Raw genomic sequence first — 17,057 nt, forward strand, 5'->3', positions numbered from 1 at the left:
AATATTCACACGAATCTCAATGTAAGATCAATGACATATGACTTAGATGTGCAATACTTATGGCACATCTAGATGTGCTTTAGCAAAACTGAAAATTATATATGGACACACCAATAAATATTTAATTTATGTCGTCATTATTTCGCAGGATGAACCAAGGGTGCTAGGCCACACTACACCATGCCCTTATTGTCCAACAGAAGAATTCAGCAGGGAAGAAACAAATGAGATTTTTGCAGAGAAACAAGAAACAGTAGAGTTCTACAACACCAGTAGGCTCAGATTATGTGCCCCCAGCCAGCCTTACAACATCACAGCCTAACTAATCTTCCTTTCCTGTGCCCCCTAGGTTGTTGGGACTGCTAGCTATTCGGCTGGCTCTGCAAGTGACTGCCTTGCTTCAGCTCAGACGTGAACCGCGCACTGGCTTCGCCGCGACTCGCCGCACCATTTCTCGTCCTCAAACTGCTGAAAAGGGTTCGCAGTAAACGAATGTGAGTGATCACTGTCAACAGAGAAGCGATGAACCAACAAGTGGATGCAGATTGGTGAGGGTTGCAGCATTGCAGGTGCAGTTCATTACCTGTTCTAGCATGAATTGTGGGACTTGCACCCGCTTCGAGCCATCCGCAAGGCGCTTGCAAGGCATGCGAGGCTCTGCTGCTGCAAACTCGTTCAGAACCTGGCAAAATTTAGAGTGGCAACTCGTTCAGAAACGGGAACATAAGATTATGGCAATGCTCCCTATATTTCAACCTAAGATTAAGATGAAACTTGGCAATTGATGTTGCAGCAGCTAAGGCTTTTCTCATCAGAGGGGAGGTTAAAAATTGGCAGTACCTGGTTTCTGATTGCTCCGATTAACATATCATGGCATCCAGTGACATGAACATCTTTCAAGCTTGGACACTGAAGAAGCAACCGTTCTGCAGAAAGTTTCACAGGCTGTAAACACTCGTGCACTAACCATTTATAAGTTCGGACACTGAAGAAGCATCTACGGAGTAGTTCGGTACCGACCGAACAAGAAAGAATTAGGATGTCACACCTGGATTCAGATTTATGCAGGAGTTGAGGTTCAGATCATTCAGCTCTGGGCAATTTACACATAGGGCCTGTCATGCATGAAGAGAACAGTAGTAAGAAATAGCTTCATTTTGTACACAAACAAGAATACAAAAAAAATAGTAATCATGAAATTTTGAGCACTTACATCTATTCCAGAACAGCCCCAAAGACTGAGTTTCTTCAGATTAGCATGCTTTATAATCAACTTTTGGTAAGTTGGTTGCTGCTTCCTTGTGATTTGTAGTTTCGAGCAAAACCTAATCCCTCCAGTGAGATCACCAAAGTATGATCGGGGTGCTTCAGGCGGCACATTGGCACATAAGCTCTTGCCACAGTCCATGAGCTGAAGAAGTGGCAACTGCGCTGTGGCCACCTGGACCCCATCTACAGATCACATGAACATGAAAACTTTTAGATATTTGCTGCTATGGGCAATGTGATATTTCTGAAATCACTAGAACAAAGGAGCACAAGCAATGTTAAGGTTCAAACTTACATGAGGTGATATTTGGGCACATCGCAAGGAGCAGTCTAGTTAGGGTATCAGGGAATGCCTTGCTGACCATCCCAAGCCCATTATCAGTGATACAAGATCTGGAGATTAAGCATGCCATGTTGGTTTAGGCTTTATTTTGCATGATTTAAACAAAATATCTCCAAACCATTAGGCTTCATAAAAACCAGCACATACCCGCTTAAATCAAGCAACTCCAAGCTTGTAAAAGAACGAACAATAGATGCAACAGCTGCATCTGTTATTTTTTTACCTAGAAGCAAGGACAGCATGCACAAACCCCTGATGAAACAAGAATAAAATATAAGATGGTCGAAAAGAAATAAGCAAGAATAATATTAAAGTTCAGTCGGCTCAATTTCTGAAATTTGAGCAACAATCCATATGAACAATAGCAATATGTGAATTTACCTGAGATTAGCACTCCCAAGAGCAAACACAGCTTCATTGCACAAGTGAATTGAGGAGATGTGCAATTTTCTCAAATTTGAGCAGGTGCGGCCCAGACTATCCATCATACTAATCAGGTCAGTAGAATCATTATCTTGTTGGGAAAAAATCAGCGAGAGTTCACTCAAATTTGGACAGTTTATGACCTGTAAGAAAATAACACCCTGGTCAATTTATAAAACAGCATACGAAAATAAGTCAACAATTGTAAAAGTGCGTCAACTTACAGATTTTGTAAGGGAGGAAAGATCTGATAGCCAAAGGGTTGAAAGGCTTGTAGAGTTTATATTAAGAAAACCAAGACCACTACAGCAATCTACTTTAAGAACTGTGAGAGACTTCTTCTCCGAAATAAATCTAGTAAGCTCATCCCTGTTTAAGAAAACAAGTGTTTGTTAAAAGATCACTCAGTCTTATAATCATCTAATCTATCCATAAACTGTCCTGTATAAGTTATTTTTCAGATCATGTAAATGGAGGCAATGCACAGCGTGGCAAGGCAGCGTATGGCAGCATGAAACAACATTCTGATCAGTAAGCACCTTCAACCAATAATACTGAACAGTTTGCTAGTGCACAATAGTGAATGTGTGTATCATTTATGTCAAAGACAACATTAGAAAGCATATATTTCAGAGGACAAAATGCATGAAAAGATAGAATATCACAGGACTTGTGATTTAGGGATGAGGTTCAACATACCCAGTCATCCGGTTGACTGCACTATCAGCCATGCTTATCTCCAGAGATTGCATGTTTGGGCAGGAAAATGCAAGGCATGCAAGCATTGTGGCATCAACATCACTGCATCAAATGTCCAAAAGAACATGGTAATTAGAACATAACTCTCAGCCAAGAAACTGAATGGAACTTTTTGGCCAAAAATAGGTTGGAACATGTGTGATCTAATCATGACTAAAGTCCCATAGAACTAGATCAAGTTGATGACCCCATTGCAAGAAGAACCATACTAGATTTCATTCAGTATGACAAAACTAATCAAAGTTTCTAACTAAATGTAAGGTTCAGAGAAAAGAAAAAACAGATCTGCCTATTGTACTTTGCATAATTAACTTATAAAATCCCCTGAGGTCACTGGATCAGGAAATATTTTCTCCAAACAAAAATCTGTGACGAAACTAACCAGAATTATACATTTACTTGTATAAATTGCAGCACAAAAACTGAGCTAGGCAAGCATATCTATAAGAGACTTGTGCCCACTTGCACTAACAATGAAATATTCAGCATGTTGCTGATCTAGCATTGGGCACACTGCACACATTATGCATCAAAGATACCCCGAACTCTCAGTCACAGATCAAGTCAGGCACCGGTTAGGGATCCATATAACGACCTCACGGTACCATGACTGGATGTATCCCCAAGAAAATCGCAAAGAAGCAGATCGGGTTCACCACAACAAGTCCATTTCTAAAAAGCAGATAAGGTTCGCCACAGCAAGTCCATTTCTAAAAAGCAGATCAGATTCGCCAAAGCAAGTCCATTTCTGAAAAGCAGATCAGGTTCGCCACAGCAAGCCCATTTCTAATATCTACCATGTCTAGATACCTTTCTTCCTGGAGAATTACTTGTGTATAGATTCCGATCGGGCGCCGATCAAGGGTCCACAACGGTGTGAGATCTCACGTCGCCAGATCGGATCACACATTGGCAAATTGAGCGTGGATCGGGCGTGTTCATCCGTTAGTGCGTCTAAGCAATGGTGAATTAAGCAAGAACGTTCGGTCCGTCTTCCCATTTCGACCAAGATTAGTTGGTTATAGAGATCTGCTCGTGGATCGGCCGGATCGGGTTCGGTTTTTGTGCATTTTCCTAACCTTTCCATGCGGACCACGAGCCTGGACAGCGCGGGGCACCGCGGCAGCAGCGTCCCGATGGTGCTAACGCCGGCAGCGCGGAGGCGGAGCTCCTCGGCCCCCCGCCAGACCCGCCTCGCGCAGTCACGCCACCCGCGGCTGACGGCCGCGGACGCCGCGACTGCCCTCGGGGCAAGCCGCCGGAGCACCTCAATGACCACCTCCCCCGGCACCCGCACCCCGGAGCCGACCGCCACCAACCCCTGCCTCCCGACAGCACCCGACTCCGGCTCCGAATCATCCACGTCCACCACATCCACCCTCGCCTTCTTCTCCGGGGGGCGGTGCGGCGCCGGATACGCCACCGCCACCGGCGTCACCTCCAGCGCGCCCGCCGCCGCCGCCTCGTCGAAGTGGAGCGCGCGCCTCGGCTTGTGCTCCGGGGCCGCCGCGGCCCCGGCCCCGGCGGCAGGGGGGCCGGGGATGGAGCACACGTGGCCCTTCTTGGGGAGCCCGCAGCGGCCGCAGTTGTAGCTGCCCCGCTTCTTGGCGACCGCCGGCTGCGCGGGGGCGGCGGCGGCGTCAGGCGCGGGGACGACGGACAAGGCGCCGGAGCTGGCCATGGGAGCGGAGATCTGGGGCTGGGGCTAGGATGGGACGGACGGGACCGGATGGGATTGGGTAGCCAGGGTAGGGTTTGATGGTGGGAGTGTGGAGAGGTGAGGAAATAGAGGGTGGGGCGAGACAGACAGGGCGGGAGAGGGGCGCGGGGTTGGCGCCATTTCTCTGGCGCGCGAGCTCTTTCTTCCCCTTTTTTTCCATTTTTGGTTCGGTTTTTCGGGTTGGCGCCGCGCGCGGAGGCGGACGCGGGGCTGGGGGTTTTGGGTGGTTTGGGTTCTACGGTGGCTGCAGCTGCATGTGTGTGTGCGGGCCGAGTCAGACTCGATCGGATCGGAGCGCCCCGTGGGCTCGGTCTTTGGCTGCGTGCGGTGCGGACGGGGTTTTCCAGCTGGGCGGCTGGTGGTTCCCTCGTGGACCGACTCCATGCTGATACTGGGTGATGAATATCTTTCGTATTTATGAGTGCGGATTACGCAATTTCACGAAAACGTGGTGAGTATTGAGTATTTATGGGGAGATTTCGCAGTTTTCACACAAGCGTTGGTTTTTTTTTTGGTAATTTTGTTGCTGAAACCAACATTGGACACGTTAGACCAACTTCAGCGCGCGACCCCATCCTGTCCGGGTGCGTCCGTTTGGGGTAAAACGGACGAATAGCGTGGCCCCAAATGGACAGCTATCCGGATTTCGTCCGTTTTCGACTCATTCCCGGCCCAAACTTGCGCCGAGTTTGGGGTCAAACAGACATCGCGCGGACGGGCTCGACGCACGCCCTTGTCCCCCCGTGGCCCGCCTGTCAGGGACACTAACAGTCCATTAGCTTCAACGCCTCCACCCGCTCTCCCCCGCCCACCCCGCTGCCGGCGCCGCCACTATTCTCCGGCCGCCTCCTCACTGCTCATCTCCCGGCCGTCCATACCAAATCACGTCTCGACATGGCCGCCACCACGCCCGCGCTTTCGTAGGAGTTTTGGCCGTCGCTTGGAGGAGATTTGGTCGTCGCCGTCGTAGCCGGTGCCAAAGGGGAAACGACCGCCGGCGACGTTTATGGACCACGGTAGCTTCCGTTCAGTGCTCAAGAGCGGCCAGTAGCCGGCCGCCAACCACCCCTGCTGCATCGAGGTGATCATCGCGGCCTCTTTGCCACCACGACCGCAAGGTGTTTGACCCTTTGCCCACAAATGTATGGACAGTGGAGATGGATTTTTCTTCCACCACTTCATTTATTCATCGGACGGTTCGTCCTCGGATGATGAAGATCTTGTGGTGGCTGCACTGGTCGTTTACGACCACATTGAATGGCAACTTCCTTGGTACAGGGGGTCACTCCCTGGCCGTGCTCCCAACCTGAACCGCAACAGGGAGAGAGGCCACGCCCTGCTCTATGTTGATTACTTTGCGAACACCCCGCTCGTCAAGCCGGATAAATTTCGTCGTCGTTTTCGTATGGCAAGGCATGTGTTCAATCGTATCTGAGAGGGAGTGGTTGCTCATGACCCATACTTCGATTGCAAGACGGATGCCCTTGGCAAGCTTGGATTCTCCTCTTACCAGAAATGCACCGCGACCATCCGCATGCTTGTATATGGAATTCCAGACGATCTGGTGGATGAGTATGTGCGTATGAGTGAGTCCACATGTCTGTTGTCACTGTACAAGTTCTGCAAGGCCGTGGTGGCAGTGTTTGGCCCTGAGTACTTGAGGCAGCCAAATGCCGCTGATACAGAGAGATTGTTGGCGACCAACGTAGCTAGAGGCTTTCTAGGCATGCTTGGCATCATAGAATGTATGCACTGGGAGTGGAAGAACTTTCCATTTGCTTGGCAGGGCCAGTACAATGGGCATGTTAAAGCGTGCACTGTCATATTAGAAGCGGTGGTTTCGCAGGATCTTTAGATATGGCATTCTTTCTTCGGCATGGCAGGTTCTCACAATGATATCAACGTGCTGCAGCGTTCTCTAGTCTTCGCAAGGCTTGCAGAAGGCCACTCCCCACCTGTCAACTTTGAGATCAACGGCCACCAGTACAACAAGGGGTACTACCTAGCTGATGGTATATATCCTTAGTGGTCAACTTTTGTGAAGACAATCTCGAACCCCCAAGGTGAGAAGAGAAAGGGATTTGCCCAAATGCAAGAGAGTGCTAGAAAGGATGGGGAACGTGCTTTTGCTGTGCTTCAGTCCCGATGGGGTATCGTTCGAAACCCTGCACTGACATGGGATGAAGGGAAGCTTTGGGAGGTGATGATTGCTTGTGTGATCATGCACAACATGATCGTCGAGGACGAGCATGATGACAGGATCTTCGACCAAGGATTTGATTTTCAATGTGAAAATGTTGAGCCCCTGCACCAAGAGCCGGCCACGTTTGAACAGTTTGCCCAATTTCATCATGAATTGCGTGATTGGCACACTCATTTGGATCTTGAAAATGACTTGGTTGAGCATGTGTGGACTCACATTGGCAACCAATAGATGTATTGGTTCATTATGTTCGTTCAAGACAATTTCGATTTGGTTGTAAAACTATTTTATTAGAGATAATTTCGATTGAGTTGTAAAACTATTTTTATTTTCAGACAATTAATATTTGGACATGCAAACTTATTTTGAACATTGAAATATGAATATATGAGCATTTTTTGGCCATGGCGGACAGGATGGGGCCAAAGGATGCGTCCGCGCGCTGGGCGCACGGCCAACGCATCCCAGGACAGGCCCGGACACGACCCCATTGCCCTACCCGAACGGACAGAATCCTGGCAAAACGGTCGTCTGTTTGGGGTCGTGCGCTGGAGTTGGCCTTACACCAGTGTTTCGCTACACTTGCGTCAAATGCTCGTTATTTCACATGTGGATCTTTTAAAGTGAATTGAGCTTTTATTCACTTTAAAAGATCCACACGTGAACATGGTAGAAAATGGGAGGGGCGATATGACCATTAGGTGTTGTAGCGTCTCCTTGAGTGATTTTGAGGCAACTATGCGGGTCAGACGTCTCTTGTTGTTGTCGTTGTCCTTGCGGTCGTCGTCTAGTGACGGCTTGTTGGGGTCCGGTTGTGGGCCTAGGTCGATGTCTGCTCCATTGAGGATGAGGGGTCAATGACCTCCAAGGGGAAACTATCACCTCACATGAGATCATTGGTTGTCACGCTCGACCACTTTGTCTACCAAGTGCTCAACTCTCGTGATCCGCTCTCCTTGTCGACTCGCAAGGGCGCAACTCGGTGCTTGACGTTCACGCACCCGTGGTAGTGGGTCACGTTTCGGTTTGTGGACGATGGATTGAGATTTTGTGTGACGCTAGGCCTCAGTCGTAAGTGGGTCATGCTGGCTACACTGTCATCCCTCACTTGTCACGGCCCCCGGTGCAGGATATTGCATCAGACATGTCGAATATAGTGGCATGTTGGCTCTGTTGGCTTGTGAAAGAACATGTGGTGCCCCCGTGTTTGGTTTTGGTAATTGATGACAATCTCTATGGACTAATGGTTGCCTTGAGTTATATTTGAAGAGTTTGTCCATAGGTATTGCTTGAAGACCATTTGTTGGTTTCAAGGCTATTAGAAGAAGAATATGTGTTGACCAAGGTGCTATTCAATAATTTATCCAAAGATTGGTCACGTGAGAGTTGAGCCTATTGCAAGCATGTCTTGAAGAAGAAGACTGTGCGAACATTCATGTTTACCTTCAAGACATCATCTTAACGAAGAGAGTTGGAAAATTCAAGGTTGATCAAGACTAAGTACAAAGAGTGATTCAAGTTGATCAACACACAAAGCGTACAAGATGTACTGTGAGGGATCAAGTGATCCCGTGGTATGGTAAACAATGTCAATTATGCTTTGGTTACTAACCCATGGTCTTCGTGAGAGTTCTATGTGGGGTTAGGTATGTTTCCATGGACTTGCATCAAGAGGAATATCTCATACAACCCATGGAGGATGACATCAAGTGGTGATCGTCATCAAGATTGCGACGTATAAGTTCAAGTGGAGCATCACAAAGTGATCGTGCTTGATTCTTGCCGTCCACTGTGGTGACAATGGACTTATGAAGATGTGCCGAAGAGTGGCTCACCCATAGTGGAGTATGGGGGAGAAATCAACTAGTCTTCATCGAGCCAACGCCGTCAAGAAAGATGGTCCAACTCGAGGAAGTCAAGATCGTCGTCATCTAGCTCAAGTGGACCATGTGGAAGGCAAAGGTTTGTGTTAGGATCGAGAGTATATCGACCAGAGGGGGTGAATGGGAGATTAAAAAATTCTTTCAAATGAATTGAACCGAACCCAAACACAGCAGGGGGGCAAAGGTACGAGGGAGAAGAACTTAATCAAACTGGATACTGAGGATCAATTCCTTCGAGATAGCGAGCAACAATAGATCGAGTATAGGCTACCACAGGTTTGACAATAACTATTATAATGCAACGAGCAAACAGAAACAGTAACATGAGATAGCACAGGGTAGAACTATGAGTGGAACATGCGAGAGATAACTAAGACAAAGTAAATGACAGATGGCATGGGGACATCACTTCCAGAAATAACAAGTGTGAATGGAAATGAATGCTACTGAAAGGATTGCATTGAATGATAAGAATGCATCAAGAGGTGCAATGAAGGATAATCATATGCGAGCGACTGAGATGATTGACATGTGGGATAAGAAACAATCGTAACCAAATCAGATAAACTATCGTCACAGAGCACGAAAGTAAACTGCCGAAAGTAATGCAGTAAAGTAGATAGAACCAGTAGTGCTCGATGGCGACATATGGATTTGGTAGACTAGTTCTCCCTTCTGCGAAAGGACTACATCTGGTTAGAGGGGTTGTGATTTAACACAGAAGATAATCTCTCTTCGCCCTATTCTCCTTCAACTCAGAGCTGATCAGAGTCTAATTGATTTCACTCGTGGTAGATACTTGTCGGCGATCTCCAAACCTTCGGTCGACCTTCACGAACCACAATCACTCGGTTGCTGAAATCTAGCTCGGTGAAGACAATAGCTCTTCAACACTCGAGCCGACACCTATCCGTCTAGAGAGTGCGCAGCTCTCAAGAGTAATAGGTACAAGAACTCTAACTCAGAACTACTGTGATGCTCAACCACCATCTAAGTTTGGGCTCTTGATTTTTCTCTCGGTGGATCTTAAACTCAAATCACTCAGAGAGGGGATGCTCAATCAATCTTCTCAGAAATCTTAAGCGGAGCAGCCAACGAACAATGTTGGAGCAGGGTGGCTATTTATAGCTGTAGCCTTCCCTGAAGGGAAATGACCAAATTGGACATGTGGAGCAGCCAATGGTCGAACGACATGAGTCCAACAGTCGGAAATTGAGCACAACGGTAACATTACTTGCGGGGCAAGTAATGCTAACTCCTTAGTTCGAAGGATATCTCGTGCAGCACGAAGAACAACGTCTACTGCTGCCAGGTAATCATTTGAAGCATAAAGAGATTTCTCTCACATCTTTCATAGATTTTGGGCGAAGCATCACAACAGATCTAAGCTTGGAGAACCTATACCCCTCTTAATAGTACGGAGGTCCTATGACTCAAATAAATGGAAGAAGAAGAACGAAATGAATACTACGTCTTCATTTTGTCTTCGACTTCCATACGCTGCTGTCATTTTCCTTCAGACAGAATATCTGAACCAATTGCTTTACGTCAGCAATAATTTTCGAGGGGCTAACTCCTTCACATCAATCTTCCCGCCTACATGTCTTCAATAGAAGTAGCTCATTCTTCTTTGCAACGCAGATATTCTTCGGCGAAGTTCCTCGAACTTGACACAGGAGACAACATTCTCTTCGGTTCTGCATGGACTATTTCTCTCTGTATGCACTAGCAAACAAATCAGTCCATGCCTGTTTCTGTCAACAATCTCCAAAACACAGGAGGGCAATTATTGCACCAACAATCTCCCACTTTTTGGACATTTGTTGACAAAACAGAACACATCGAAGGATAGATAAATGAATGGAATGGAATGCGAAGGATAATGAAAGACGAGAGATAATTACGAAGATAAAACACGCTCCCCTGAACATATGCATCGAATGCATAGATGATAAAAATGGAAGGTAGCGAGATGAATCTTCATACGAGTGACATTGACATATGATCTCATTCGTGGTCTCTACCAATACACTCGATGGTGTTTAAGGTGTTTCCTGTCACACACACAATCTTTGAGAAAGATGTGTTAGATAACGTGAATGCTTTGAAATGATTTGTGACAAAGGATAAGCCATGAAGATTTTCTTAGAGCACATATTAAATCCACACGAGATAAAGGTTCCCTGCAAGTTAGATATACGAGGGAAAACAGAGCACAAGAATTGTAGATATATTTCTCGTAGTAAATCTTGTCGTTCCAGCAGTGTATGGCTTGTAAATGAACGTTCCAGCAGTGTCTTCAAGAACATCATCCGGTTCAACAAACAGCAGGTCAGTTGAGGCAGAACGCTGAGGGAGCACTGGTGTTTGCCTTCGAATCCAAGGTACTTCAAACTGTTCCATATAATCATATTCCTTTTCGATGCCCTTGGCTGAAAGTTTCTTGCGAGTGTAATGCTTGCAAAGAAGTGTCCAGGAGCGCTTCTTCTGTTCCTTCTCATACAAGAGAGCTTGTCGAGGATAATTGTGAAGCAAATTTATCTTTGTCATCATTTCTAGCTTTACGTTTCTATCGAGCTTGGTGTGGCTTTCCAATGCTTGCTGAGTGCAAAGACAAATATCATATAGTGAAGGATTTTCTTCACTAGGAATTTCAATTTTAGCCTTCTTGATCTTCGGAACTTCAGCAGAAGCAGGCACAGAAGCAGAAGTAGTGGCATCCATTGGCATTTTTCCTTTGCCTATGTACTTCACAATTTTGAGCGTGTCACGGACAGGGGGCATGGAAACATTCGGAACATATGGGCAGTATAACTTTTCTTCAATGAGCTGCTCAACGACATACATCACTACACAAAAAGACACATCTGTAACATTTTGGCCCGAACAAAAAGTTTTTCTGTCATGGTTATGACACTTCTATGACGATAATTGTGACAAAACCACGTATCAGGATAGATGTGGTGGGCTCCTACTTCTATGACAAAAAATCATGACAGAAAATAGACTTTTCGTCCTGGACGGGCCGGGGACGCACTTGCATGACATCTTTGGGCCGTCCATGACGGAAAAAAATCATGGTAGAAGCAAGGGCGAGGAAAATTTCAGGGAGTTCCCGGTTACGGTGGGTCGTCATGGCCGAGTGATGCACGGAGGTTTGCGCATTTCTCTCGTATACATACGTACGTGTGTGTGTGTGTGAGAGAGAGAGACGTTGGGCTCTAACTGAACCCGAGCAATTGCACTAGCTATGTTACTAAACTTGAGCGATCGATCCCTGGCTGTTAACTGAACCCGAGCGATTCCTTCACTGCTGACTGAACTCGAGCGATTCCTTCGCTACTGCTGCTAACTGAACCCGAGCGATCGATCGCTGCTGCTGCTTACTGAAGCCGATCGAACTTGCCTCTTGATGAACAGTGATTGTTGGGGGTTGGTTGAACGAGTCGAGACGTGGTGAGTCTAGTCGGTTGGTTGGGGTTGGATGAACAGTTCCAGGTGGGGGTTAGATGAACAGGACCCCGTGGTAGTGGGCCGTTGTCGCTGGACGAACAGGACCCCGAGGAGGCCGCCACACCCGAGCCGGTTGGGGTGGATGAACAGGACCCCATGGAGGGCTGGTTGAACAGTAGCCGTTGGAGGCTGGATGAACAGCATCCCGTGGATAAGCAGTAGCTGGTGGAGGCAGGAGGAAGACACGGTGGATGAATAGTAGCAGGTGGAGGCTGGAGGAAGTTGACAGTGGATGAACAGTAGCCCGTGGAGGCTGGATGGATGATGAGGACATCAATACCATTATTACACACACAACCCCTACTACTACATATACTAGACCAATTACTAGAGCTCGCGCACGCCAATTAAATTATCAGGTACTTTCGTTTCTTGGTAATGATTCTAATGTTCATGAGAATATGATGCTACCTAAATTGGATACATTTGTTTTGCTTACAAATGAAGGGCCTGGCATGGATAAGAGGGATGAACACTGGAGCAAGACCAAGCCTGGAGATGATGGCATGCGCAAGGGGAACAAGAACGGAGTTATAAGTGATGATTTCAGGACTTTGAAGCCACCATAAGGAGTGCATGAAGCCTTGGACGAAATATACAAGATGCCACTTAATAAATTTCGTCCAGAGGCTATTCTAGGTGTTGCGTCACCTTATTATGGGGCCAGGCCCATATAATTTCGAAATACTTAAGTATAGGTTGTTTTTAGAGTTCGTATTTGTGGAGAAACAAGAGTTAGGGTTGGTTTCGGACCCCTCCCTCAAGGGCCACGAAATTCCCCCCTCTTCCTCCATATATACAACCCTTAGGGCGTCGTTTAGACTTTGGGGTTTTATTTAGATTAAAGTTCGCCATAGCTGCAACTTCGCGTACTTCGTTTGTGTTCAACGACCAGACAAAGGCGTCACAGAACCCCACCTTGATCAATAAAGCTTTCCTCTTATATTCGCAATATCCAGATTGCAATCTTAGTTTCTTGCTTGTTCTTCGTTTGCTTGTAGGAAACAAACCTTCGTGGTCAGGTTGATTGTGCTCCGGCGTGGTCAATAACCTCTCGAAGTTGGTTTAGCGATTGCTAAGGCGCGACGTCCTCGCACGTTCGTAGTCGGATCATCAAAGTCGACTTCCTCCAAAACGATAGCCACCATCTCATTGAAAGACGGGACACCTTTGCCTCTATCAAGTGGTATCAGATTTTCAGGTTGCTCGGTGAGATTTTACAGTTTTTCGTAGTTTAGATCGAGTCTGTTCTTCATACCTACAGTCCACGAAAAAGCCACAAAAAAATTTAGGGTTAGTTCATCATATCCGAACCAGTCTGAGCCTTTGCATAGTCTTTTCGGTATGTTGCTTTGTTGAATTTGCGGTTGCATCGTCATGTCAAGTTGCTCGTCTTAGCGTCTAGTTTCCCTTAGAGTTTCGAGTTATGTTCACAAGTTGTCACGCCGCCGCCGCACCATCGTCATTGCTCCTGCCATATACCACCACCAACAACATATTCCTTACCGTTGCCGTATACATCCGCCTGTCCACCACCAATCCGAGTCCACATATACATCCACCTATCCACCACCAATCCGAGTCCACATATATATCCGCCCGTCCACCACCAATCCGAGTCCACATATACATCTACCTATCCACCACCAATCCAAGTTCTTTTCATATTAGGTTTGTTTTCGAGATCCATCTATTTTCCGTTCCGTGTTTCCTTGCCTGAGTAGGTCTCGAAAGAAAAAAAAAGTCTAGAGACCCCCGGGCAGTTTTTAGGCCAAAATTTCGGCGACCAAAAATATTTTCCCTATCCTATTTTTAGGTCCCACGGAGCGTTTTGAGACACTCGCCATCATAGTGATTTTTCGTCACACTTTTTCGTCATCGCTGCCCTGATTTCCGAAAAAAATTGTCAAAAAAATTGCGTGCCTATCCTATTAGTTTGACTTGGGAAGAGTTTTGAGACACTCGTCATTATAGTGATTTTTCACCAAAAAAAGAGGAGCGCAAAAAAAAGAGCAAAAAAAATTCAGAGTGCTTTTCCCTTGTTTATGTGTCGCGCCGTGATTTTGTTCGTGTTCTAGGCTCGCATGTGTAGTACGGTCTAGCCTAGGACCAGCACAATACCGTCGTTGAGCGTTTATTCAACTTTGCATCTCTGAATTGATTATTGCTGACCCTTTTTGCTACCATATTATAAGCCTTCCCAGCTGCACATACATCAACGTCGTGTGTTTGACTCTCTCTGGTAATCACTCTATCCAAGCTTTGAGAGTTTTGACTACGATGGTTGCTGATCACCACCTGCTGCTTGGTAAGAACTGGTAAGAATTTGAGATTTGCTTGGCAGATTTGTGACGCCCCACCACCACCATTTTCTAGTAGTCTGTAGGATCATATTCTTGTGTGTTTCTATTGCTGCTAACCATGGCAGGATCACAAGTCGATGAGACTGACTGGGAGAACATGACGAATAAGGAGTTGCATGATAAATTTTAGCAAATGATGTCAGAACAGGTGCAAGATGTGCTGAACAATTTTGAAGAGGCCATGGATAAGATAACTGGCTTTGAGAAGACGTTCGAAACAAAGCTCGATAACAAATTTAATGAAGTGCTTGCGCGTCTTCCACAACCACCACCGGCTGCACCGGCCGCACCTCTGCCACAACAACAACAACAATGACTACCTCCACGTTGCGAAACAGCCCTCCGCCGAGCGAGCCGTGTCCCTCTTGAGCCTGGCCAAACTATTGGTGGTGCTGTTGATACTTCTGTGGCTCCTGCTGCTGATGAGGAGGATGATTATGCGGGAGATTATGAGGATGAGGTTGATCAAAATTAGAACTACGTGCAACCACCAACACCACAACCACCAGGTCGTCCACATGCAAATAATCGCAATGGTTGGGCTGCACCACCCCCTTAGGTACGAGATCATGACCATCTCCTGTCGGATGTGGGGTTCCGGCAAACCCTTAAGGTTCAAACACTGGGGTGCGCGCGAAGACTTTCCCTCCTACCGATCTACGCCCTAGCTCGCTAAGATCTCGCGAACGAACTCGACAAACTCGCAACACAGAAAGACACGAGGTTTATACTGGTTCGGGCCATCGTTGTGGTGTAATACCCTACTCCAGTGTGGTGGTGGTGGATTGCCTCTAGGGCTGATGATGAACAGTACAAGGGAAGAACAGCCTCCTGAGGTTGAGGTGTTCTTGTGAGTAGGCTAACTTGTGTGGGTGAGAGCTGGGTGAATTGCTCGATGCCCCTACTGTGATGGCTAGCTCTACTTATATAGGCCCTGGTCCTCTTCCCAAATATCGAGCGGGAAGGGAGCCAACAACGGCGGGCAAATTTGAAGGGGGACAGCTAGTACAAGCTATCCTGACAAAAGCGGTCTTCGCCTGTGAAAAGCTCTGGTAGTGACGCCGTCTTGGGCTCCACGATGACCTCAGTCTCGCCGTCCTCCTGGTCTTGGTCTCTTTGGACCAATATAGCAACCTTTGCCTGATGCCTCGGTACTCTTCGCCTGCGCTGGCCTCCTTAGTACCAAAGAGGAAATAAGGACGCTGCGCGCGCTGGCGCCCGCCTGGCGCCGTTCGTCATGGCTCACGTCACGAAAGCCTCGTGAGGTTTGCCCTGCCTTGATGTCTCCGCTCCTCGTGAGCCTGCCTGGCTAGGCCACTCCAGAGGAGGTCTCGCGAGGCTTGGACCCTCGCGAGGGTCTTGGATGCCTTGTTGATGAAGATGGGCCGTACGACCTACTGGCTTAGCCACGCTGTGGGCCGTAGGCAGGCAAGTCTGGGGACCCCCGTTCCCAGAACGCCGACAGTAGCCCCCGGGCCCAAGGTGCGCTCGGGCTTGGCTTCGCGGCGAAGCCAAGGGTCAAGTTCGGAGCACCGCGGGCCCCAAAAGCCTGCGGCCTCGGTTGACGCGGGGCGGTTGATTGGACGTGGGCGTCTCCGCTTCCCCACGCTGCCTCGGCGACTGCCCGACTTGACAAGTCCCTGCGACATGCAAGGAAAACCATCATTACCTGCGATCGTGGGAGGCGCTGGTTGGCCTTCTCTTGCTATAAACGGGGGGGGGGGGGGCGGAGCCCCCGTCGCCCATCTCTTCCTCGCTTGCTTGCTTCTTCCTCCTTGCTCCACTGCTGACAACAATGGCGCCTATCAGAAGGTTTTCTGCCGAAGAGAAAGGAAAGGCTCCCCGTGATGACCCGGGGCCACTTCCGCCGAAGAAAAGGTTGATCCATCACCGTGATGAAGCGGCGATGCAGGTGGTGACGAGGCCTTGGTGCGAGCGGCCTCCTCCGGGGTACCCGCTACCCTTGTACGCCCGAGCTGAGGGCTCGGGAGGACGAAGTGAAGAGCAGCGCCGCCCGCGCCGCATCCGGGGTCGCCGCGCCACGGCGACGCATGCCCTCGCCCCTGGGGTTCACGCCGCGGACTCCTCGCGTGAGTTGGTGCTGTGGGCGCCGATGCCTCCAAGCTCCTGGATCCGCTTCCCGCGGTTCTTCTCCGACGTGATGCTGCCGAGGGGGCCTCTCGAGCTCTGGCTGCAGCACGCCGACTGCAGCGCTCCGGCGACCGGAGCGGAGATTGAAGCGGTCCCCACCGGCAAGATCTTCATGACCCATGGCTGGGGCGAGATCGCGCGGGTCTGCCGTGCGAGGGGCGCCCTCGCGATCCACTTTGAGTACGACGGCGTCTCCACGCTCTTCTTCAAGGTCTTCGATGCTGAGGGCCACCGCCTGGAGTGCTGCCCCGGAGAGGAGCGCCAAACTGACGCGCACTCCACTCGCGGCTACTCCAGCAGCAGTAGCCCCTAGGAGTCCAGCAGCTCTCCTGAGCTTTACGAGACTCCGGAGACGAGCGACGACAGCTACGTGCCCCCGAGCTCTCGCCGCGCTCGGAGTAGAGCCACGGCGTCCGGCCGTCCCGCCGCT

At 48.5% G+C, this 17,057-nt stretch overlaps 1 protein-coding gene across 2 annotated transcripts; it reads right to left on the reverse strand.

The window, feature by feature from the left end:
* Nucleotides 1-116: 116 nt before the first annotated feature.
* Nucleotides 117-4,621, reverse strand: LOC123119487 (F-box/LRR-repeat protein 17). 2 transcript variants are annotated; one of them, XM_044539295.1, is made up of 11 exons: nucleotides 3,874-4,621; nucleotides 2,735-2,836; nucleotides 2,260-2,404; nucleotides 1,994-2,178; nucleotides 1,760-1,864; nucleotides 1,565-1,662; nucleotides 1,214-1,452; nucleotides 1,049-1,115; nucleotides 841-926; nucleotides 584-682; nucleotides 117-465 (listed from the first exon to the last, which is right to left on the reverse strand). In XM_044539295.1, exons 1-11 carry the CDS (start codon nucleotides 4,473-4,475, stop codon nucleotides 406-408), a joined length of 1,788 nt encoding a protein of 595 aa, XP_044395230.1. In that variant the 5' UTR covers nucleotides 4,476-4,621; the 3' UTR covers nucleotides 117-405. The 2 variants fall into 2 exon arrangements, with proteins under 2 accessions (XP_044395230.1, XP_044395229.1); XM_044539294.1 differs by having other exon boundaries at nucleotides 117-468; nucleotides 3,874-4,619.
* Nucleotides 4,622-17,057: the final 12,436 nt, after the last annotated feature.

Source organism: Triticum aestivum, chromosome 5D, assembly GCF_018294505.1.
Source record: "Triticum aestivum cultivar Chinese Spring chromosome 5D, IWGSC CS RefSeq v2.1, whole genome shotgun sequence".
Lineage (NCBI taxonomy): Eukaryota > Viridiplantae > Streptophyta > Magnoliopsida > Poales > Poaceae > Triticum > Triticum aestivum.

Excerpts from the sequence above, each read along its gene's own strand:
- LOC123119487 (XM_044539294.1), bottom strand. The coding sequence starts at position 4,475 with ATGGCCAGCTCCGGCGCCTTGTCCGTCGTCCCCGCGCCTGACGCCGCC. Across the intron at positions 2,837-3,873 it reads CTCGTGGTCCGCATGGAAAG|TGATGTTGATGCCACAATGC; the intron begins GTTAGGAAAATG and ends CATTTGATGCAG. Across the intron at positions 469-583 it reads CACAATTCATGCTAGAACAG|CAGTTTGAGGACGAGAAATG; the intron begins GTAATGAACTGC and ends AACCCTTTTCAG.